The 26,895-nt window shown below is 31.0% G+C and overlaps 1 protein-coding gene across 1 annotated transcript in view; it reads right to left on the bottom strand.

Moving 5' to 3' along the window:
• Positions 1 to 26,895, bottom strand: part of Lrp1b (LDL receptor related protein 1B) — a 1,514,976-nt gene that overhangs the window by 438,586 nt on the left and 1,049,495 nt on the right. The window contains exons 38-41 of the mRNA XM_071619306.1: positions 18,800 to 18,926; positions 18,514 to 18,665; positions 18,090 to 18,214; positions 16,589 to 16,960 (exon numbers count right to left, since the gene is read on the bottom strand). Coding sequence (XP_071475407.1) covers positions 16,589 to 16,960; positions 18,090 to 18,214; positions 18,514 to 18,665; positions 18,800 to 18,926 — 776 coding nt within the window. The remainder of the gene's footprint in view (positions 1 to 16,588; positions 16,961 to 18,089; positions 18,215 to 18,513; positions 18,666 to 18,799; positions 18,927 to 26,895) is intronic.

The raw sequence follows: 26,895 nt of genomic DNA, 5'->3' as shown, positions 1-26,895 counted from the left end.
TCACATTTCTGGAGGTTGTAGATCCAAGATCTCGGTGTTGGCCAGTTTTTCTTTCTTTTGAGGCCTCACTCCTTGGTTTCCATGTTTTCCATGTTGTGCCCTCATATGGTCTTTGTTATGTCTTTGGGGCCTGTGTCCTATTCTTCTCTTCTCCTAAGGTGACCTGTCATGTTAGATTAGGGTCTACCCATATAAACTCATTTTAACTTAATCTCCTCTCTACTGGTCTTGTTTTACAAACACAGTCACTTGCCAAGACACTTCAGGTGAAGATTCTAACATAAGAATTTAGGAGTTTGGGGGACACAATTCAACCTATAACAAAGAGTATTTAAAAAAAAAAAAAAAAAAAACTTAAGCTTTTGTTTATCTCTCTTAGAACAAGATTGGAACTTCAAGAACAACTTCATGAATTAGTTCAAGAATAGGTTTGAACTTTCCTTTTCCTTAGCATCTTTAGCATTCTGAAATTCAAATGAACAAATAATCCTGTAACTTTATATACTGATTTATATACTGATTTTTTTTACAGTTAGTATAGGAAGTTAAATTAGTATGTTTAATGTTTTTGAAAGCAATAAAAATTAAGTCAACAATCTTTGTGCATCATGGCTGTGTTAGAATTGTCAAAATAATAATAATAATAATAATAATAATAATAATAATAATAATAATAATAATAATAATTCCAATGTCTTCTTCAGACTGAGTTAAGATTCATTTTGCCTTTACAATGAATGCCTTACAACTGGTTCTTTTTTTGACTTGTGTTCCAGGAGCTGTGGTAAGCACTTCATTGTCACAAGTTTGCTTAATCCTCTTACAAACTATTAGTTGATGTTAATTTCCCCTCTAAGCTTCAGTAGAGGGTTAAGCACACTCTATCACAATAGATGAACAAAGTTTGGATTTGAATCTGGGTATCACTTGTTTCAAAACCTGTGATTTTAACCTCAACAAAGTACTGACTTACCAAATACCTCTAGGAGTAAAAAATCCTCATCATTATGTGGTATGAAACACTAAAATGCGTAAGACAAATCTATGAATAATTAATTTTGTGATAGCAATAGGAAAGGAAAACTTAAATATTATATATTCATCTTTAAATATAATTTTCACTCTTGAACAAAGAATACCAACAGTCTCACAATCATGTAAATGACACTATTGATTCTGTGGTACTTAAATAGCAGCAATGAATAGAATATATGTGTAAGTTTAGCTGTGTGGAGCATATGTCATGGAAAAATATGACTCTATAAAAGCACCTCTGACAGCATTACTGAACAAAATTGCATGATAAGTATTGAAGAAACGACAGTTAACTTATGGCTCATGATTTCAATGCTAACCAATTTTGCCAGTATTATTATATATAAATTATATTTTATGGCATTCCAAATGAGAAGTCCTGAAGATACACTAAACCACATATCCCCTTGATACTTAGGAGATATTAAATCCTAATAAATACTTAAGGAAAAAATGAAAGTAGAAGAAAAAGAAAGAATAAACGAGCATCACCTATTAATTTCTTTGCATCTAAAGTCAAAAGAAGAACAACTCCTATTAAGAAAACTTCTTCGTAGAAGTAAAATAAACCAATCAAGTATTTTCTATGAAGACTAAATAAATACAATTTCTCAGGATTTATGAACCTGATGGAAAGTCTTCCTGCTAAATATATGTGTGCAAGAAAAAAAAATACTATTACTTATGAAATGATAGATCTTTTAATATCTTGCTTCCAAAGAGATTAAGCAGGCTGTTCTTAGTAGATACTAAATGAATATTTGACAAATTGAATTAAATAAGTCAAGAACAAAAATGATAATTTAATGATAAAACTATAGGGAGGTGATAATTTCATATTATAATATTATCTTGTGAAAAAGTATAATATTACTTGACAAGTCACTGTGATTTTGTCTCCTTGGTCAAAGATAAGAAAATACTAAGTTCAAGAAAGGCTCATCTTTTGTTAGGATAATTCAAAGTCATACGAAATTCATTTCTAGTTTTACTACCAAATTAATTTCGTTTGTATGCAAATTCATAATAAAGAAAAAAATGAGCATTTCCTGTGTACTCACTGAGTAAGGTAAACGTAAACAGTGGTCTAGTTTTCCTTCATTTGCTATGCCTGAGGTATTTTGTTCCCTGGGAAAACAAGATGGCATAAGTGGATATAACTGTTTCCTATGTTCTGAAGTCTCTCCATTTTAAAAAGCCATCTTTCAGCAAATGATTTTTAAGTAAGATAAATATTTGTTGTCTTAACAGTATTCTTAAAAGATATTAATAACCTGAAAATATGAATAGGTGTAAAACAGTCATCTGTTTCAACCTTGTGGTTATTGGCCAGTGATCATTATGAAAGCAACAAAACTGATATTCAGACCATGTAATCTTTGAAGCCCTTTTCATCATCCTTCTTCAGAATGCCTGTAAAATTCTGTTTACAACCTTCTGCCATACTAATAGCATTTACTTCTACTGAAAATGTTTTCCTTATAACTTTGTAAAATCCAGGAGAGTAAGACTCCTAACTTGGGAGAACATAAGACTCCTTCCTTTGATGAATATTCCCCAGTTGTTCACTAGGTTCCAGGAACTCTGCAACCAGGGTCAGATTTCCACAAAAGCATTTGCAACAATAGTTAACTTAATATCATGAGTGTCTGCAATGGTCCAGGCTAGAGACAAACTGAGAGGCAAGGCACATAGGGTCTGCTCTCCAATAGTAAATAAATATAAAAAAATAAAAATATTTTTTCTTATAAATTGTGCAAGCTACAGAGATACATTTACCTCTGGCTTGAGATTACTGTGTATGTATATATCTTGTGGGTCTGAAGAAGAGCTAAACTTGACTGGTGAAGTGTAAACACTGGTTAACCAAGTGAAATAAAGGTAAGAAAGCAGTATGTTTAATGCTTATGCAGAGGAAATTGAGAATGGACTATTTATTACACTGCACTGCTTTAGTAGAATAGACATTTAATAAATCTGAATTTAGATGGTTTACTTTAGGCATGTATTTTAAAAATTATGATACTGATTCTTCCTTATTTCTGAATCTGTGTAGTTCATATATGCGAATTATACAGAAAGAAAACTTGGCATTGGAGTACATGTAGAAAGCCTATACATTGTTTTAAAACATCCTCATGTCTAAATAAACCATTTGTTATTAATACTTCATCAGAATGACAAAGTGTATTATATAGTGCTATACAAATATCAGTCCTAAATTTTGCTATTATTCAATTTGCTTCTTTACATTCTGAATATATATTTTAGTAATAGTAATGGAGGTAAATCACAAAGTAAGGAAAATACTATGGAGTCCAAATAAATCCTAAGTAACTGTCAAAATCCTATGTAACAGGTATTAATTGTAGTCTGAGGATATAGCTCAGAGTTGGAGTGCTTGCCTAGCATATCCAGGCACCAAAACAACATATACAGGAACTGAGTTCAAACTCCAGTACTATAAAAAAAAAAAAAAAAAAAAAAAAAAATCGCAATTTGGCTTCTAAATGCAAATACATAGTTCATGCCATACTAAAGAAAAATTAAGTGAAATATTGTGCTTGTGCTGTTATTAAATCTGAAACAAATGTTCATCTTTTCTCTAAACTCTTTTTGTTCTCTAAAAGTGGCAAAGGACAAAGGTTATTACAGTTGTGTTTTGAATGGTGACTAAATTAACCTCATTTTCCCTCATTGTCTGTCAGACATTTAAGAGGTACAATCAACAGGCACTTCCAAAGTCACTGGCTGTTTCAGATTTAAGCTCTTTTGTCATCTTAAACATGCATGATACTATCAAATAACTATCTCACTAGATTTATTCCACTCAAATTTCAGAGTTTTTTGAACATAGCAAAAACTGAGAACTTTGTAAATGTTTTGCTAGTCTCAGAGTGTTCATGGATTAATGATAAATTCTGTTTTTAGCTATCATTCTACACCTCTTTCTAGTATCATGCAGAGACAAAGTGATAATGCAAAATGAACTTATCACAATGTGTTTTATTACAGGATGTCATAGTCTATTTTCTGTTGTGATAGCATAATACCTGACACTGGGAAGTTTATAAAGGTAAGATGTTATTTGACTCATGTTTCTGGAGGCCTGGAAGTCTTTCTGGTGAATGCTTTCTTAGTGCATCATATAACATGATAGAAAAGTGGAAAGGGAACAGAGGAGATAAGTGCATAAGAGATAAAACCCAAGCAAACTTGCTTTGTAACAACTCACTTTTGCAAAAATGAATCCACTTCTGTGTAAAAGACATTACTTTCTTTTAGTGATCTAACCACTTCTTAAAGGCTGTATCTCTTAACACTACTACAATGGCAATCAAATTTTAGTGTAGATAAAGACAAACCACAGCATATAACATCAGCATTCTCATTTATCTGTCGCATTGCTTGTTTACCAGTATTGTTTTTTATCTTATTTTTGAGGCTTTTATTAGTATTATTTCCACATCGACATGCAATCAGAGACAAGATGTCAAGAGTTCCCAGGGCACAATGTATATGAGACTGAGAAGTGTTCTGATCTTTATAAAAACAGAGAATTCTAATAAAAGGAATACATACTGTCATCTTGTAAGTATCTCTATTGTCTTTTCCTATCCATTTTGCTACTTATTTTTGCTACTTGAAAAGCATATTCTATTATTGGAGCAGGAGCCTCTTCTGTCATGAAAAATCTCAGAACACTCAAAAAAAAAAACCACTGTGAGATGAGGGAGGAGCTTTGGAGTTCTAAGTCCTTCTCATCACAAATGTCCTTGCCTTAGAGACCCTCTACTTTCTTTAAACGTGCAAATTCTAAGAATAAAGAGAGAAAACAAATGTATACTTCAAAAATTTTGCATCTTGTAGCAGTCATTTTGCATGCTGACCAGATTCTACTAACTTTTAATTATGAATAGCTTTAAGAAAAATGACTCAATTAATAAAACTGAAGGCAAGAACCTCAAAATTGTTTTTTCTAACTTATGAAAAGTTTGGTGTGAGGAAGTAACTGTTGAGCTAAAGTCAACCCTTTTGGGTCAGAAATCTGCCACAAGCCTGGAATCCCAGTACTTGGAATGTGCTAATTGAGTTCTTAATAAATTCTAAGTCTTATTCTTACCAACATATATTAACTCATTGAATCTCATAAAGGCTTAAGACTCTATATTCTATCTCCTCTGTGACCACCTTAGTAAAACTAAGCAAAAAATACAAAATATTATCTTCAAACTTCAAACGGAGCCTAAAGTCCTTTAACAACCTAATTACATAGCTGACAAAAGAAGTTCATAATAAATAAGTTATTATTACTATATAAGTGAAAAGTTCTGTTTTAGATTAAAAGGGATATAAAAAAGAGCACAAACACATCCTGCCTAAAAGCATTAAAAAGCACTTGGTATTATTTCTTTGCTTGTTTTGTTTTTTGCTAATTGGTGCTATGGATTGAACCTATGGCCTTGAACATGCTGAATACATGTTCAGTCACTGAGCTATGCCCTCAGCCTCTCACTTGATATTTATTTAAGGGAATAGTATGGAAGAAAATGAAAAAAAAAGTGTACAGTAGTAAATAAGAAAATGGTAAGAGATGAGTACAGTGGCATATGCCTCTAATTCCAGAGGTTCAGGAGGCTGAGGCAGGAGGATTTCAAGTTCAAAGCCAGCCTCAGCAAATTAGCTAAGCCCTAAGCAACTTAAGGAGACAGTGTCTCAAAATAAAAAATAAATAAATAAATAAATAAAAAGGACTGGGCACGTAGCTCAGTGGTTAAGTGCCCCTAAGTTCAATCCCTGGTACCAAAAATAAGAATAATGTAGCCCACACTACAATGGATTGCAGGGTGTAAATGGATTTGAACTGAATTTTAAACATCTCTCAAAATCTGGACTTTCAGAAAGAATATAAAAAATCATCTATTCTAATCTAACTACATGATAAAGATGTTAGTAAACAACAAGATATATTATTGAAAAAATAGAAGGCAAGGAAATTAGAAAAGTAGCAATTATTCAGAAATAAGAAAATAAATTTCTAACATATAGTAGGGATGATTCAGAAGAGAAATACACAATGAATACATGGCCCAATGTATATAAGAGCAGAGAAAATTGATATTAACAAATGTGAAGTTTAAGATGATTGGGGAAAATAAATATAATGACTTTTTAAATTATGAATAGGAGGGACTCCTACTTTTCTATGAGAAAATGACTAATAATGATTGTCAGATGATCTTAACATGTATAATAAGCAAATTCTTAGTACATGTCTAGAGATTTCACTTGTCTATTTGTCAAGAAATGAATTAGCAAATTTGGACTTATGGGAACAATAAATAATTAAGGTCCTATTATAAATCATCACAATGATTAAGCCACATAAAAGGAAAAATATGTCCATTATTAGAAAGTTTTTGAGGAAACTGTATATGTTATAGTTAGAAAGAGAAAATGTAGAAAGAAGCATTTGATAGTATAGGACAATGGTAGGAAGAGCACTAGATGTCTTAAATCTCTTGGGTCTAGGCCTGGTTAAAAACAATGAATGTGTGGGCTGGAGATGTGGCTCACGGAGTAACGCACTCGCCTGGCAAGCGCGGAGTGCTGAGTTTTGATCCTCAGCACCACATAAAAATAAAATAAAGATGTTGTGTCTACCGAAAACTAAAATATATATATATATATATATATATATATATATATATATATATATATATATATATATTTCTCTCTCTCAAAACAATGAATGTGGTCAACAGAGAATTAACTGAAGAATGAAATATAAGTTCTTTGGAGACTCTCATTTTCCTACCCCCTTTCTCTTTCTCTCTGCAATTTTAATCAGTTACATTCAACTAGAAAGCTAAGAATAGCAGGATAAAGGTTAAATATGTAAATAATCCTTCTTGATTTTCAGTAAGTTTGTTTATTCTTGCATATAAGCCTGAAAACCCAAGCACACTTTATTAGGCATATTAAATTAAAATAACTTGCCCCTTCAAAGAGTAACAGTCAACTTCACTTCTGCAAATTACAATCATCTTTGGGAAAAAAATATGGACTCATATGTATCCTTGTATCATCCCACAGCCACTCTTCCACTTTCTTAAATTATTTGAATTCATCAGGTGGCCCTTCAAACCCTTCTTATAATTCATAGTACCTTGATTTCATTTGCTGAATTCATGACATAAATCCCTCAAAAGGAAAGTTCTAATATGTATGCTTTCTTTGATTACTTCCTATAAAAAATGCCACTTCTAACACTATATCACATATGTTTTTTTTTCCCCTCAGTTTCCACTTATAGCCAACTTGTTCAAGCTTAAACTATAAAACAAACACCAAATTTTACAGTCACATTGTTTAAACAGAAAAAGGGGGACAATTAAATTGGCTTAAAAACAACAGTGAAGGACTTATTAGAAAAAGTTCAGCATCATTTGCTTAAATCTTTCAAAAGTATTCATTTGAAGCTGATAGTATCCATTAAATCTGGTAATACTTGTGTAGTTTTGTTATAGCTTTAGTTTCATTATATTTTTCTCCACTAAATAGTCCTTTCCTGCCCCATTTTATTTTCATCATCAAACAGATTGATTTATGGCTCATGGATAAACCAAATATGATAGTCATACTCCATTACTGGTATATAACAGATACAACAACAACAACAAAATAATGGTGAGTTTTAAAAAGCTGGCACACATTTTTGTGTATTATTTGGAAGCTTCTGTTTGTGGGTTAGTAACCACCTGTACAACTTTGTCAGTTGCAGAAGTTGTAAATCCCTGCTCTCCCAATATCACAGCTATTTTGCAGTTTTTCCCATCACTTGGGGAGTTCATCATTCTCCTTGAATCTGGACTTGGCCATAGGGCTCACTTTGAAAAATGAGACAATAGCAATTATGGTATGAGCAGAGGTTTATGAGCTGTGTTCATATATGGGAGCCAGCCCTCCTGTGGAACCATGAGAACATCCAAAAATGGATAATTATAGAATTGTGGCCCAGTTATTCAGCACACAACCTTTCAAATGCCAAACTATGAAAGAGGCCATTTCTGATCATCCAGTCATCACAATTATTATTAGGTTTTCTACCTAATCATATCTTGCCCAAATTTCTGTTAGCCTTAGTAGTGATACATCAAAACTCTAGTTGGGATATTTGTTACTTTTAAGGATTAGAAATATCTTCCACTAGTGTTTGTTTTGCCTCTTAAGTTCCTTTATAACTATGCTGCAATTAGACAAAGGGGGATGAAGGGAAGGGGAACAGGACTAGGAAGAAGTATAGAATAAATTGGACATAACTTCTCTATATTCATATATGAATATATTACCAGTGAAACTCTCCATCATGTACAACCACAAGATTGGGATCCTAGTTAAAATAATTATACTCCATGTATGTATAATATCAAAATGCACTCTATCGTCATGTAAATCTAAAAGGAATAGAAACAGAAATAGAAAATTCAAAAAATAATATTTAATTTTAATGAGGTAAAATATATCAAATTTGTATCTTTTGCAGTATTTTATGACTAATTTATAAAATTTGTTCTTATCCTTTGGATATGCTATATTTTTTACATTAAAATACTCCTAACATTTACATTTTAATATATTTGAAATCTACTTTGAAGTACAGTTTGAACTACAGATTGAATTTCATATTATTTCTTGCTTTATATATAAATGTCCTAGCAAAATTTATTAAATATAATCTATTATTTTTCTATTTATTTGTAAATCCAATATGGCAATTATAACTAATTTGCATGCAAGTTATATTTGCATGTTTATATGGATCTGCACTGTTCTGTTCCACTTAAACTGTTCTTTTGGCATTATCACATTGTTTTAACTACTTCAGCTTTTTTAATAAAGAAACTTTTAAAAGAGATTACAAATTTATATTTCTTTATAACTTCCTTTATTATTTTTGCTATTTTGCTCTTCCACATGAATTTTACTCTCAGCCTATAAAATTCAATGAAAAACTGATTTTGGCATTTTGCATTGCATTAAACTTAAAGATAATTTGGTGCAAATTTCCATACATATGGAAATGGGAAAACTCATTCCCCTTATGAAAACTACAATTTCCCTCTTTATTTAAGGTCATTCTTTACGTCCTTCACAAACATTTTGTAATTTTCTCTATTAAAGTCTGGAACATCCTTTACTTTTATTACTAGTTTATGAGTTGCTTTTTAAAACTTACATGTTTTAATTGGTTATTGAATTCAGAGACACCATTTGAACTTATATTAAGCAATATTTGCTTTAAAAAAATCTCTGCACTGTGGTTGGCTAAAACAAAATATCGAAATGCATCTTACAGAATGAGGACTTTGCTTTGTAAAACTGAAACACATATATTGAGTTTTCATATAAAATGTAAATTTTATTTCTTATCAGGCATTACATTCAAGTCTGACGCTATTAATTTTCTTTTCAGTGAGAAAATAAAGATGCATGATTATTGACTTTGTAGTTCCGAAATAATCTGTATTTGCATTCATTTTGGATAATAATTTAGTCAGTTATAGAATTACATCTTTCCTTATAGTCTGAAGATTTTACTCTTGTTGCTGATGAAATGTCTGTTTGAATCACTCTGTCCTTCCTCTGTATGATCTATGTATGGCTTCTAGTTAGTCTAGAGATTTTCCCTTTTCCTAATGCTGTGCAGTTTTACTTTGATAGCTGGCTTAATTTTATTGTCCTTAATACAGACTGCATTTTTATTCCAAGGATCCGTTTCCCTCTTCATTTCTAGTAAACTCTATTATCACTTTGAATATTCTTTTACTGTTCTTCTGTCTTGTCTTTGCCTTTCATCAATATTTGTTAGCTAAAAGTATGTAAAGCTACCAGTTTATCCTCGAAGTTTGACAACTCTTCTCATGTATTTTGTGTTCTTTACCTGCATACTTTGTGCATTTCTTAATTAATTTCATTTGATTTCTGCATTCTCACTTTCATTAGCATGAACTATATTCTGTCAATAATGATTTTTAAAATTTTTTGTTGTAATAACTATATTTCTCATTTCCAAGCTATTTTGTTTTAATAAAATTAAGTTTTACACATATAATATTGGCCTCTTTGATTTTCTATTCCTTTTTCCTTTTATAGCCTTTTTTCCCCATTCTTCTCTTTGATAAACTCCCTGATACTTATAAAATTCTTAGATTTGTTTATTATTTTCATTTTTATTTTTTAAAGCTATCTTTCTGAAGATTCCACAAGTGCTATGAAAACTGAATTTTCAGATTCTTTTCAAGTAAGGAGGTTATTTTTTTAACCTCTCCTTCAGCACTCAATTTACTCTGTTGGGTGGTTCTCTAATTGCCTCTATTTGACCTCTGGGTCTTAAATTTTATCCTGCTCTTTTATGATTTTGTAGAGTTTCCACTCCATAGAGTATGAGAGAATTTATAGGGCCATTAGCTTGCAAAGGCCTGGGGTCAGAGCTGGTCACAGGGCTATTTTTGTGATCTCTAAGCCTCTGGGGTAGTAAGTACCTACAAGTCACCAGCATGGGCACAACAGTATTTCAATTTTTCTTCCCTGGGAAACAACCATGCCCCATTCCTTTGTTTAAGCATGCCTTTTTAGATACCTTCCCTCTGGGTTTCATAGTTGGAGGTGCCAGAATTCCGATGTTTTATCATTTTCTATGATTCATATTGCTGCTTTGTTAATAATTTAAGAAAAATTCAGTTTTGTTTATTGAGATGAGAACTCTTTTTAATTTTACTTTAAAAATATCAATAACTGACACTTTTAAAACCAGAGATGGGTTAAAATAATTTAGGGCAAATGTAATTATCCTAAATGATCCACAAATATAGTGATATGAAGTTCTAAAGTAAAATTTTTCAACAATATATTGTCCAGAGGTCTTGTCTCTATATAGAGACAGGAAACCATGGTATTTTTCTCTTTCTGTACTGTGAATTCCTGGAGATTAGAAAGGAAACATTTTTACCTTTATTCACCTTCAACTGATAATCTATAACATATCATAAGACTTAATAAATACCTAATTACACTTAATGGCTCTTCTGTCAAATCTTAGGGCAAAAAGTTCATTCTATATGAACTGGAGAATTAAAGACATCCTGTCCTTTCCCATATTCAACTATGTGAAAAATATAAGTCTGAACATGGTTTGTTAAAATATTTAGAGCTCTCTGACATGTTTAAATATGTAATCAAATTTTTGTGAATTTAGTGTTTGTTAACCATATATAACAAAAGGAAGTATTCCAGAGTTAATGAAATGGAATACCAACACATACACAAATTTTAAATATTACTTATATATGTGTTAATAACTTTATTTTTTGTTTTATTTTTTAATTTATTTTGCTTGTTTGTTCTGACAAGTCCCAGTGTAAATTCTCTAAGAAAACTTGAAGGCAAATTTCAATGTTTAAAAAAATAATCACTTCTTAGCAGGGGTTTGTGTGACAAGGGAAACATTTTAGAAAATCAAATAATTTCCTAAAATGTAAATTATCCATATAGACTAATCTTAATTAATTTTTAAGTTCCAGACAGACCTTAATCCATTACCTCATACCTATAATTATAGTAATTATTTTTGATTATTTAACTACTCTAATGTATGTGGTAAAAATAATTTAGGGCAAATGTAATTATCCTAAATGATCCACAAATACAGTGATATAAGTTTTAAAGTAAAATTATGCTTATTTGTAAGTTTTTTTTCTATTCCTTTTCTTTTAAAATCTCCACAGGAAAAAAATTACAAGTTAGTTTTTCATTTTGTTGGTGGGAAAAATGATACTTAGTGGCATATAGAAAATAGACAATGAATTCAAATTGGAATCCCAGATTGACTGATTCCATACTCTCAGCCACTAGGTTTTCATTTATCATCTATGCCTATAAGTTAACACCTACCATCATTAAAAGGTGATTGATTTTACTGATCTGATACTGGATGAGAGGATTAGAAAAGTTTGATTGTACATATACCACTGTTAAAACAGGACATAAAATACTGTATAATTTTCTAGGCCATCTCTGAATTCAGATATGGCCCTTAAACTTTATCAAACATACCGCAGAGAGATCTTTACAAAACATGCATATGCTTCACACTATTCTATTGATTTCCCTTCATCTACTGAATAAAATTAAAACTTTTTATCCTAGATATTGTACATCAATATTCATCACAGCATTATTTACAAGAACTAAAATGAGAAAATACCCCAGTGTCCATGAACAAAAGGATAAACAAGCAAAATGTAGTATGTGCACACAATGGAATACTGTTCAGCCATAAAAAGGGTTGAAATTCCAATACATACTACAGCATCAACATATTTCAAAAATGTTATGTGAAGTAAATCATACAAAAAGAAGAAATAATTTAGGATTCTGTTTATATGAAATATGTTGGCAAATTCATAGACAGAAATAAATGTATATTAGATGCTACCAGGAACTGAGGGAGGAGAAATATGGAGAATTACTAATTTTAAAAGAATTTCTGTTTGAAGTAACTAAAACATTTCAGAAACAAAGATGACAGTTATACAACATTGTGAATACACTAAGTTGAATGTTCAAAAATAGTTTAAATTCTCTTTGAAGTGATATTCTCATTTTGTTGGATATATATATATATATATATATATATATATATATATATATATATCCATACACTCATACATAAATTTCTGTAAACACACATTTTACCACAATTTAAAAATAAACAACATATTATAACAAAATAGATAGAGTAGTACAATATAGAGTTATGAATTATATGGCATGTAAACTCTATCTCAATTAAACTTTTTTTTTTTTTAAGAAGCTCTTTATTTTGACAGACCAAGTCCTTCAATATCAGGATGCTTACTACACCCGTCCCCCTGCCCACCCCACCCCCCGCTTCATCTCACACCCATTCATGCATACAACCTGTATTTTAATAAAACTAAAAGACTCCTTGCATAACATTTGCTTTTTCATTCCTTCATACTAAAACTTTCTGACTTCTTTGTCTAGGGGAGTAGTTTTTAATCTTTTTGACCTGAGGATCTTTATACTCCTAAACATTCTTAAAGATTCCAGAGAGATTTTCGTATCTGTGGATTTTATCTATATTTATTTATCATACTAGAAATTCACACTGAAAATGTTGATGGTTTACCAATTTCTGTAAAACTTAGAATAATGAATCGATTAGTGTATGAATATAAGATCATCTAAAAGCTATACTTTTAAAAAGTGCATATAGAACATTTTTTTTTATAATTTTGTGAATCTATTAAATCTAGCTGGTTCCTCATAATTTCTTCATCCTATCATTTCTGTCATTTGGTGAATTACATGAAGAAAATCCAGCCTCAGGCAGCAATATAGTTAGAAAAGGAGTAGATATTTTCATAGCCTTTTCAAGTAACTCTAGTATTCTTCCTTTATACTACACCAGCACATGACAAGTGGTCAAACTTAAAGGTCAGTTGCAGATACCATAGTGATGAACTTTTCAATCTGTTACATTAACATTCATTGGTCTATATTGAATTCAAATGAATCATTTATCCTTGCGTGATTTTGTCATGTCATTTGGAAAATACTGGTTTCCTGACTTAGGCACATTTCTAATGGTTGACACATTTCCTATGCAGTACCCAAAAGTCACATTAGTTTTTATCACAATCCATCTCATCAGTGAAGACCAGAAAGCATTAGGGAAACATAAAGCTTACTGTGGTGAATAAAAGTCTTTCAAAAGATAATATTTACTTGAAAACTTAATTTTCCTTATTTGAATAAAATACTATTTATCATTCTCCTTGAAATGATATTCTCATTGTATATTCCTTAGAACACTTCTGCCACACATCTTGATTTGCATAACTAGTTTGTCTGTTCTTCATTCTTTCAAGTAAAACCTGATATTCCTTGAAGAAAGCATGAGCCCAAACAATCATTCGAATATAGTTTCCTTCAGAATGTAATGTAAGTGCCTTATGTATCTTTCATCTTACATCATACAGAATATTAAAGAAATCTCAACTGAAGGGTCAAAATTAAAAGAATCATATTTTTTTTTACCTTTCTTTCAAGAAAAATTGGTACTTTTTTTTCTTGCCAAGTGACAGTGAAAAATCCAATGACCTCTAAAATAGTTTGAAGCCACTGTGTTGACTAACATGAAAGGGCGCCATAGTTTAGCCACATTGTCATTAAATCATCCATGCAAATGTCAACATGGTAAAAACTAGTCAAATGATATTTAATTACTATGGAAATATTTTTGATCTCTTAGATGTACTGACAGTATATTGCAAATGCCCAAAGATCCATAGTTTGATAATCACAGGTTTTCCTTTTTCCTTTACCACCTGAAAGGTTCCTATTCATTCTTTAAATTCACTGAGTTAGCTTTGTACAGTTTCATCTTTAAAACACTCATGAGATTCTCCATCCTTCTGCAGGAAGACTTTTTAATTCTCTAAAGGCCACTAGTATCTTGTAGATCTTATATTTCAGTGATTGTTTACTTGATGTTTTCTTCTCTAAACTATGGCTTCTAAAGGTCTATGAACTGATACTCATCTTGATAACCATCATGCTGACAAAGGATGTGGAATGCAGGAAATGGATGAGTAAGTTAGTTCCTATGTGTGGTTACAACGCGAACACTTCCAACTGTGAATTGCATCGGTCTGGGCAAATAAAGGACCAAAGGTATTATAATGAAAGTTTCACGGACATACACCCTAAAAATCAGTGAGTCTCAAATATGCATGAGCTCCATGCTCAGTACAGTTAGTGTGGTTTTTGATACAGATGGACATATATACACATATGCATACAGGGAAACAATTTGCTGTGCCATAAAATATAAACTGATATGAAATTATCAATAAATATTTTAACCTATATGAGAAAAATGTGAATAGTTATTTTTAAAGAATATACTTGATCTGATTTTCAGTCTGAATAGCATTGGGATAAGCAAAAAGAATTGTGGAAGATATTACAGGCTGGAAATTCAAAATGAACAATGGCAAGCATTAGCATGGAATGGCAATGTATAATATCACACTTGACCTAAAAAATTATTTTGATATGTGTAAATATACAACTATCAGGTAAATGTATATTAATAGAAGGTAATAATTTTGCATATTATATTTCCTTAACAAAAATCATAAAATCATTATTGGTAAAAGTGTAGGATAATGAGCCTTTTCATAGAAAATTGGTTAAAATATAAATTTATAGGGCCATTTGTTTGACAATTTATAAGAAATAAAATACCCATTGACTGACTTCGTGATTAACTTCTAGATTTCTATGCTAAGAAAATAGTCACATGTGTGATTAAACATAATTCTACATACATATGTTCATTGTGACATTGTATGGAATGGTAAGATACCAGATACAATGTTCATAAAATTATTAAATATAGAGTTTATCCTGAGTATAGAATGAAGTGCAGCCTTTCAAAAGAGTAAGATGAAACTACATACACCAAAATGAAAGCTTTGCAATATATGGTTATTGGGAAAAAGGTAGGTAGCTAATACATCTAGTAACATTCTACTTTTGAAATTATAAATTATATACACACATACATAAAGAAAATTCTAGAGGCAATGACAGTTGTCAGTTATGGATGCATAAATGGGACTGATAATTGCAGTAGTAAGGCAGAAATTTTATACTTAATTCCATATGACTTGAAATTTCTATAATAAATTTATATACTTTTTGCAATTTAAAATACAGAAAAAGATGATCTCAGTATGGTGACACATAAAGAGAAATATATATATATATATATATATATATATATATATATATATATAACATATTCATATATAATATGGAATTTATATAGAGATAGAAGAGAAAAGGTGCTACAAGAAGATGATGGTCCTTATGCTGATATATGAGGATAAGAAAGAGGTTTCTCTCAATTCTGTGGATAATCTACACTGACTGATGATTATATAATTATGTCCCATAAAATATTAAAAGCATTAAATTATTTCTATAGTAATATTTTCACATCAATACTATTATGTTTAAATACGAAGGTCTATCTAAACATTCATACATACATATATAGAAAATATTTGACAATTTAGAAAATATGATTGACTGAAAATCATTAGGCAGCTGTTTTTAAAGATATCATTCCATGCATTGGAGGAAAATCAATTAAAATAGTTTTATACTGAAAGAATTTTCCCAAAAGTTCTAATGCTTAACTGCAAAAAAACATGGTGATGAGACCTTGAATATCTAAAGATTAGAAGCTAACAGTCATAATATACATGCTGTACATGCTAGCAGTTAATTGCTTCTTTGACATTTTGGGGGATTGGATGATATAGCCACATCCATTTTTTTAATATAAACTTTAGGAAAATGAAATTGCTACATGCAATTACCACTATTATTTCTCTAATAATCCAAACGATACTCATTTCTACCAAAATACTTAAAATTAAATTGTTGTACTTACTTTCAACAATTACTTGTCTGTCTTCCCAGTTATCTTTAATAAGCTGTATATTTCCAAAGTGTGCATCACTGTAAAAGATTCGGTTGGTACCTTTCCTTCTTTGATTATAGTCAAAAGCCAAGGCTATGACATTCTTGAAATAATGTGGATTCTCATATGGCCTTATTGGGGAATTTAAATTGGTTTCATCAGAAAGATGTATACTTTTTAATATTGTTCTCCCTGAATACAGCAAATAGCCTTCATGCCGTAGGCAAGTAACTCCATCCTCTGCCAAGTATCCGTGGGCACAAGCACAAGTTCTCCGGGAATTTCCTCGATAAAGACAGAGTTGCTTACAGCCACCATTGTCCTTCGCACAAACATTGGTCCCTAAGGAAGAAAAAATACATACACACACACACATATATATATACCACACACATACACACACATAAACACATTTATGTTTTTGTTTAACAAATAAGTTTTTACTTATAGTTATATTAAAAATTTAATGTTAAAGATTAATGTTTATTGTATCTTTTTAATCTTAGTTTTAATTAAGATTAGTTAATAAAAGGCAAACAATAGAAAGTATTAATTTTTTTAATCACAGAAGTTCAAAATCTTGAAATTCTACTTGAATGACCATATTATTCTACTTCCTTCACAATCTAAATAACAGCATTAAAGTTCTCCTACAACACTCTGATTGCCAGTTAAGTGTGTACATTTTTTTTGAAACTTGATACAAACATTACCATACGTTTTATCATATTTTAATCTTTGGAAAAAATAACAGAGTCGCTAAAAAATGAACTGGAAAAAAAAAGCACTGCTTGAAACCCTGCCCCCCCACACCTCTAATATAGGGCAGAATATACTTCAGTTTTAGTGAAGATAAAATATGCTCCTAAGTTTTTGTCATTAAGGTAATTCATCCCTAGGAACTCATTATCATCTGCAAAATTAATACATGAAACCCTCTGTATGAAAAGAAAATCAATTATAATTTATTTTAACAGTGGTCACTTTTTTTAAATAGTCAAATTTGTTATTCTTAATAGAATACACATTTTCAAAATACACATTTTAAGGATGTGATGACTTCAGAAATAGACTAATAAATCATTTCTGGAGCAAGAACCACATTTTATATTAAGAGATAATGAAAAAAAAAAAACAATTTCAGTGGCTTTTAATTCTCTAATATCTTAATTATGAGTTTTTGTACACTTATACAGTCTTCATATTTCTTAACCCAAATCAATACTCAAGACATGAGAGGTATGTGACATATCTGTGTACACATGCTGTCCCAGACAAGTATGCCCATGTATGAAGTGTTACTCATTTTTTTTGAACTGTTATATGATTCTGTAGAAAATTAGATGTAAAAAATATTGTTTTGTGATTTTGACTCAAATAAGAATTTATCCTTAATCTTCATGTGACAAAAGTTTTAAAATAAGAGAAGAATAAAATGTATTGATTTGTGTATTCCTTTAAAAGTGCTGACCTTTCTCTCTTACTCGGTTAAAGATTTTAATCTCCTTCAGGTTGACTCCAAGGCCAGTTCTCATGGTTACCGACTCGGTGGCATCATTCTTGTGACCCCTTCTGACAGATCCATTGGCATGTGCCCTGCCAAAAAGTGGAACATACATGATCAACATTCTTCAACTTTTCATTAAAATCCAGCCAGTTAGTTTAAACTGAAGGTAACAGATGGCCCAACAGAAGGGAAAGAAACCCACTTCAGCCTGTGACATTTAATGCTCAAGCCTGGGATGGGAAGAACGCCTGCCTTTGCTGTGGAAATTACACGGCTTTGTAAGATCCTTTTTGTGACCTTGTTAAGGTATGGCTAATCCTACAAGGGTAAAGCGTCTGGCACTGAAATAACATTCTGAGACTCAAATGTTTATGAAAAAAAAAATTACCTGTCAGACCAGTAGATGTAAGCCCCAAAGACCGCAACTGAAAACATATCCACGTTGTTCCCCGACAGCACCATCTCACGATGGCCTCCGGTTTCAAGGTCGATTCTCTCTATCTTGTCTGTGCGAGCGTCGCACCAGTACAATTTATTTTCCTAAAGATCGATTGAAGAGTAATATTACAAGGAGGTTTTGGTGATTTCATTAAGAAAATAATGGAACACTAAAGTTGGAGTAATGCAAGTTGGCAGTTAATACACTTTAAATACTTAAAATAAATCCAACAGACCTCATAGTCAATGGAGATGCCATTCGGCCACACTATCCCCATGCTTACAAGAACAACTTTGTCTGAGCCATCTAAGCGAGCCTTTCCAATGCAGGGCATCTGTCCCCATTCAGTCCAGAACAGGAAGCTGAAATTGAATTGTAGACTTATGGTAACATATAACTAAACACAGAAGGCATCAGTCATCATAAGGACAGTAATATTCATACTGAGAGAACAAAAATTATACATTTCAGAAATAAATATTCAAGCGTGTTTGTATTTGTATAAAGTTTTATTGTAAAAAGTATTTAACTAGCTTTTGAAATCATAAGAATGGATTCAAAATTTGACCAAAGTAACTTTTACTTATGCTATTCCCTATCTGAAATACTCCACTTCAAACTATTTTCCTAGTGTGCTCTTGATTTTCATATCCCAAATATTTCCTTCAAGAACTTTCTGAGTTCTCTCTGATTATTGCTATTATGAAGCAAAATACATTGAATTATGTACTTCAACTCAGAACATCATAAGACAGAGTGAAAAATTTATACTTGGTTTTCTTCACATAGATATTTATTTTGAAAACTACTACAAGACAGAGAGAATATTGATCAGTGTATATATTCATGAATAAAGATAAAAATTAAAACTATATTACAGAGCAATAGTAACAAAAACAGCATGGTACTGGTACCAAAACAGGAGGGTGGACCAATGGTACAGAATAGAGGACACAGAGACTAATCCACAAAGCTACAACTATCTTATATTTGATAAAGGAGCTAAAAGCATGCAATGGAGGGAGGATAGCATCTTCAACAAATGGTGCTGGGAAAACTGGAAATCCATATGCAACAAAATGAAACTGAATCCCCTCCTTTCGCCATGCACAAAAGTTAACTCAAAGTGGATCAAGGAGCTAGATATCAAATCAGAGACTCTGTGTCTGATAGAAGAAAAAGTTGGCTCCGATCTACATATTGTAGGGTCGGGCTCCAAATTCCTTAATAGGACACCCATAGCACAAAAGTTGATAACAAAAATCAACAAATGGGACTTACTTAAACTGAAAAGTTTTCTCTCAGCAAGAGAAACAATAAAAGAGGTAAATAGGGAGCCTACATCATGGGAACAAATTTTTACTCCTCACACTTCAGATAGAGCCCTAATATCCAGAGTATACAAAGAACTCAAAAAATTAAACAATAAGAAAACAAATAACCCAATCAACAAATGGGCCAAAGACCTGAACAGACACTTCTCAGAGGAGGACATACAATCAATCAACAAGTACATGAAAAAATGCTCACCATCTCTAGCAGTCAGAGAAATGCAAATCAAAACCACCCTAAGATACCATCTCACTCCAGTAAGATTGGCAGCCACTATGAAGTCAAACAACAACAAGTGCTGGAGAGGATGTGGGGAAAAGGGTACCCTTGTACATTGCTGGTGGGACTGCAAACTGGTGCGGCCAATCTGGAAATCAGTATGGAGATTCCTGGGAAAGCTGGGAATGGAACCACCATTTGACCCAGCTATTGCCCTTCTTGGACTTTTCCCCGAAGACCTTAAAAGAGCGTACTACAGGGATACTGCTACATCGATGTTCATAGCAGCACAATTCACAATTGCTAGACTGTGGAACCAACCCAGATGCCCTTCAATAGATGAATGGATAAAAAAAATGTGGCATTTATACACCATGGAGTATTACGCAGCACTAAAAAATGACAAAATCATAGAATTTGCAGGGAAATGGATGGCACTAGAGCAGATTATGCTTAGTGAAGCTAGCCAATCCCTAAAAAACAAATACCAAATGTCTTCTTTGATATAATGAGAGCAACTAAGAACAGAGCAGGGAGGAAGAGCAGGAAGAAAAGATTAACATTAAACAGATAGATGAGGTGGGATGGAAAGGGAGAGAAAAGGGAAATTGCATGGTAATGGAGGGAGACCCTCATTGTTATACAAAATTACATATAAGAGGTTGTGAGGGGAATGGGAAAATAAACAAGGAGAGAAATGAATTACAGTAGATGGGGTAGAGGGAGAAGATGGGAGGGGAGGGGAGGGGGGATAGTAGAGGATAGGAAAGGTAGCAGAATACAACAGTTACTAATATGGCATTATGTAAAAATGTGGATGTGTAACGGATGTGACTCTGCAATCTGTATTTGGGGTAAAATTGGGAGTTCATAACCAACTTGAATCTAATGTATGAAATATGATATGTCAAGAGCTTTATAATGTTTTTAACAACCAATAAAAAAAAAAAGATAAAAATTAGTAGGAAATAAATATTTAATTTATGAATGTATACATAATGTATCATAACTTTTAGTTTTGTCTAATGAGACCACTAAACTATTCTAATCTGAATTTCATGCTTATTTTTGTAATCTTGGAGAACAATATGTAATGTAGAAAGAAACATAAAATAGGAAGAAAACCTAGAGTATGCCAAAATAATGTGTTAAAAAGAAAACAGAGAAAAACAGGATGTATATAACACATGCATTTTTACATATTCATGCAACAAATTCAGCATTTATATGACAAACAGAAATTCATGCTTTTAGATAAATCTGATTCATTCTAAATTTTACATTATGTCCAATTACATTTTTATCCATCTATCAAATAACATCAATGACTAAAATTTAGAAAAATATGATAATCATTTATGCATTTAATCAACAATGAGTTTATATTTCTGTTCCTATTCAAATACACATATATAAGTGTTCATACATGAGTAGAAGCTGACTACATATAGAAAATTTAAAGAATATCTATACTCATATTCTGAATACTCAATGGAGTTCTTATTTAACCACGAAAAAAACCCTTAAACTACATAAAAATATATGTATTCTTTTTATGTATATTGTTTAGATTTATTTTAATAGTGATTTTATTTTCTGAAAAAGCTATAAAAATAAATGTGTTTGGATTTTACAACCACATAATAAAAGGTGTGGCTAGAATCCCAACTATATTAATCCTGAAAATACTTTCATTCATATTTACAAGTTCTATAAATCAGAAAGGAAAACTTTGTAGCAGAAAATCCAACTAAGATTTTATTGGTAATATCTTGGCAGAAAAGTTATGAAAAAGTTCTTTACTTGTGTTAAAGTCAAGAGTTTTAAGACCTTCAGGGATAGTCTCTCTCAATTAAAAAAAATGTTTCAAATCAAATAATAAATTTTGCTTCATTTAAATTTATTTTCTTTCTTTATTATTTTTTTTATTTTTTGCTACCTAAATAGCAGCTTTTACATGCTAGATATATACTCATCCAAGCTAGGTCCACAATCTGTCCCTTTAATTTCTTAAGGTCAAATGTCATTAAAAAGCAGAAGATATTACACTATAAAGTGGGAACCTTGGAATCCAGAAGAGACATGTTTATTCAATCTGACTTTTACCAACCACTTTTAACATACTCCAAAGTTCAAATATAGAAGGAAATGTGTATAATAAACCTATTTATGTAATATAAGCTGATTTTAAATGTACTAATTGAGTAATGAAAAAATCATTTGAGCAAGTAAGTAGAATGAGACAATTAATATATTTAGCCCTAATTCCATAGTTATGAAAATTATGTCTCTGAAAGTTAATGCTCCCTGATTAAAGGGGACAAGCCAGAAATTGCCCAGACTTTACTAGCCCAAGCCTGTGCCTTTCTCTAATACAAAGTCTCAACAACTTATAATAATTATATGCCTAATGTTATTTCTCTTGAGCTATATGAAGTATAGCAAGATGTTTTCATACTTAAAAAGAAAAATAAAACATGAAAAATTTCTTAGTATTGAGAAACAAATATCTATCTTTTTCTAGGAAGTCTCTATTTCTTTTAAATTTGCAATAATTCCATGCAGGAGAATTTAGATGAATATCAAAAAGAATATAAATTAAAACTATTTAAAATAAAACAAAGTTACACAAAATTCTCTATGAGCAAATCAGACTGTGTGGAAATCACTTTTGTGGTTAAGTACTTTATCAATTTAATAATATCAAAATATTTAAACCTACCAAAATGAAGCAATATTTTATAAACATCAGACAGAATAGTTTAAATATTCCTTAAACCAAAAGTGAATAGAATTAGCACCTTGAGAACCTTTAGGAATTCTAAATCAAATTTAGAGAAAGAACATTCTCCAAGCTTGTAAAATTTCAAGGAAACATTTAAATTAAGATAATAATTTACAAACATGCACTTGAGATATCTTTAATCAGCATAGATTCTTGGTATCTAAATATGGTCTTTATTAATAGGAAAAAATTAAAATCCTTGTCACTGACTTTTGAGATCCAAAGGAAATTAATATTCAGTGTTAGAAATACTGCCCACATTGGAAATCATATTTTATAGTCATTAAGTATTTGTTGGATTATGAGATATGACCAAGGAAACTGATTTTAGAATGATGGCTTGGTAAATTTAGATCTGAAAATACTACTCCAAACCCCCAAATCATCAAAATTTTCAAAATTTAATGCTATATTTTTTCTGGATAATAAATTTTCTGTATAATAAATAACTGTTAGAAAACTGAAAAGCTCCCTTTTTAACAATCTTTCATTTGCAGAATTTGAACACATAATCTTTTAAAAAGTATTATGAAAAATTATAGGAATACTATTAAAAATCAACAAAATGCCAATATTAATATTATCTTCATTACATACACAAATTTTTAGTAGGACAAAAGTAGAAAGACTATATAGCATGTGTCATTTTCTAATAAAACACTGTTATTTATTTAAAGATAAAAAACCTGACATGGCAGCATTTGGGTTCCTCAAAGACCTAGCATATACTCATTAGGCCCTGAGTTTAGTACATTATTTTTATGATAATTTTGCTGATGTTTGAATTAGTTTATACACAGGTATACTTATAAAGAAATAATTATCTTCTGCTTCAGTTACACTGGTAAACAAAGTTCTGATTTGGTGAGGTAAGGGTAAGGAAGAGAAGAAATAGGAGAATGAATAAGTCTCAGTTGCTGGAAAAAACAAAGAGGATTCAATGTGATTCTTATGCAGTTGAATGTGAACATTAGTGGAAAGCAACTAATTTGAATCAATCATTTTCTTTGAATTTAAGATTCTCTTCTCTGCTAAACTGTTTCTCTGGAGCTCAGATTATGGTTGTAATTTCTATAATAAACTGCCCATTTCTTTAGTATTTGCCTCCTCTAAGTAAACATGATTTAGATACTTTGTCAGATATATTAAAAAAGAACACAGAGGTGAGAAAAATTTCTATGCTGGCACAAAAATGAAGATTATTGAATCCTGCTATGTAATTTCCCTTGGTCAAGAATAGAATCAAGAATATCGTGTCTTCTCTTAGAGTGGAGATCAACAGTGGGTTCCCATATCTGCAAAAAGGAAAAAAAAAAAAAACTCCTACAGAACAACAATAGTATCCAGCCTTTACATAAGCATCAAAATCTAATTTGACAATAATTGCATATAATTTTACATCCCTTAGCAGAGTCCCTAGAATCATTTAAAATCCATAAGAATTGAATGCCTTGTTAGGTCAACATGTCCATTTCTCTATCCTCCTGGTACCTGCAAAACTATATAATATTTTAAAAATTTGAATATATATCATGAACACATGAATTAACATCCTTTATCCCCTGTAAAGAGTAAAATGTAGTACAGAGCCTTTGCTATTCCTGAGGTTTCTAAGATTTGTTTTGACAAGTATTGCATGCCAATTTCAAATCAATCTTCAAGTCCTAAATATATTGCAATTGTTTAAAGTATCCTGCAATGTAAAAATAGCTCAAACACAGACAGTTGAACACTGTGCTTAAGAAAAGAAAGAGACAGTGTGAAATATGATATATCAAGAACTATGTAATGTTTTGAACAGCCAACAATAAAAAATTAAAAAAAAAAAAAAAAAGAGACAGAACCAGTATACTCTTGGGCACTACTTTTCAATCTGTTTTGTTAAATTTGTTGTTGATTCTCAAATTTATTCTTTCATTGTAATTTAAAATGTACTAATTGAGTAATGAAAAAATAATTATTGATATTTCATTCAATAGACATTTACTTACGTACTTAGAATGTGCTAGGACATAAATTCATTAGAGTTAAGACCCTCATGAAGTTCACTCTTTAATGACAGACATAATTGGGCTAATTAAAGAATTACAAGAGAAAATGCTAACAGAAATACCTAAAAATGTCTAACTGAAAGCCTTTGTAAGTCATGCAAGTAGGAGCTTCAACCATAAGAATGCTGAAGATCTATGATGATAAAAGGTGTCCTTTAAATAATAATTTTAGAATTGTTAAAAATTGAATTTCATTTTTGAGCCGAAATAAAGAAATAGTCCATTTTGATTGTACTTTCTTTCTTAGCTTATAAAATATTTATAAATTATCATTTGTTCTATGATTCCTTCCCTAGACCTATTACTTTAAGCTAATGTTAGACTGCAAATTGAGTAGTTACATAGAACAATTACAATTACAGCTTTCAACGGAGAAGTACAGAAGAAAATTCTTCACAAAGAAAAATTGCATTGGCATCTATAATCTCATAGTATATTGAGCTGATCAATTATACTATAGTCATTTTCTTATTTTATTTATGTATTTATACTCTGCCTCATTGTTCATCCTCTCATTGAAATAAATACATATACATGGTTTTAGTTTGTTTATCAAATTTTTAACTATAATTTTCTTGAGTGAATTATTCTATGTTATGTATCTGGGATATCTTCAATATATAGTATTTGATGTTTCCTGATAATCTATGAATTTTTCAAATATTTAACATCTAGCCTCCTAGAACTTATGAGCCATTTAGAATTATTAAATTATTAATTTTTTTTATTTGTTTCATAAGCTGGAACATATCTTGCCATGAATCACATCCATTCTACCTTATACATTTCACCCTGAAAATGAGGCAGTTTTTTTATAAATAAACAGTGAAAGAAATGTTTTAAACTTTTCTTTTATACTTGTACCCCCATTTTTTATTGTTCAGATGTCTTAAGAAACTAGGGAAAGGTTATACAAGTAAGTGTTGCTGTCCCTGGTTTCCACTCAATATGGCTTCAGTGGTCTGGGACTGGGGCACTCTCTGGCAGTGACAAGTTGCCTGAACTTTTTGGCCTCTCTCCTCTACCAGCTTCATAGTTGAAATGATGCCCATGGCTTCTTGATCTTTTCTAACCTTCCCTCCTGTAGCAGGAAAGGTAAGATTCAAGATTCACATTTAGAGTTAAAGAATGGGGATGAAGCATGGGGTTAAAAAAACAAAAACAAAACACACACACACACACACACACACACACACACAGAGTAATGACCTAGCTAGCCTTGAAAGAAGGCAATCATAAGATTTTTTTAAAAAAGTACTGTTACTTTTATTCCATTTGCTATTATACCTTGTTCACATTTTTCCCCCCTGAGACTTAGGAAAAGAGAAAAAGTGTTTCTGATCTGAAGCATGGTAGGCCTGTGTTACTTGATTACCATGGTATCTTAATATTCTATAAATGGCACCCTGATCCCACCATTATTAATACTGCAAATTAAATTTATTCCACTTTTTTATTTGTGGCCTTGCCTTAAGATGTACTCTAAAAGATGGTATTAAATTCTGCTAGATTCTACCTTAACAGATATTAAACTGTCAACAGAGGTCTTCTGAATGTAGTTGAGCATGTCATAAAAGCATATGTATAATCAATGAAACACCATTTGATAATATGGACTTGTTGAATATCAAAATACCATTTCATCAAATTTGAATATTTGCCATGGAAATAAAGACATGTCAGCAACTCATTTATAGTCACAAGAATACAAATTCAAGAAACCCACATAGTATGTGTTTCATTTAGCAACTATATCATAGGAAGTTAATAAATTTGTCAATATCAGACTATGACTTCCTGTAATTTTTTGTTAGGAGAAAATGTTTTCTTAGCATAAAGATAATTATCACATTCAGTTTTCACAAGAAAAGTGATGCCGAAATTAAGAAAAGTAGAAAGAAAAGTCAATGGAGGGGAGAAACTAATTTTCAAGCTGAAAATAAA

This window comes from Marmota flaviventris, chromosome 11, assembly GCF_047511675.1.
Source record: "Marmota flaviventris isolate mMarFla1 chromosome 11, mMarFla1.hap1, whole genome shotgun sequence".
Taxonomy (NCBI): Eukaryota; Metazoa; Chordata; class Mammalia; order Rodentia; family Sciuridae; genus Marmota; species Marmota flaviventris.
The sequence above is the reverse complement of the archived record's forward strand: the minus strand, read 5'-3'. Positions and strand labels throughout refer to the sequence as shown.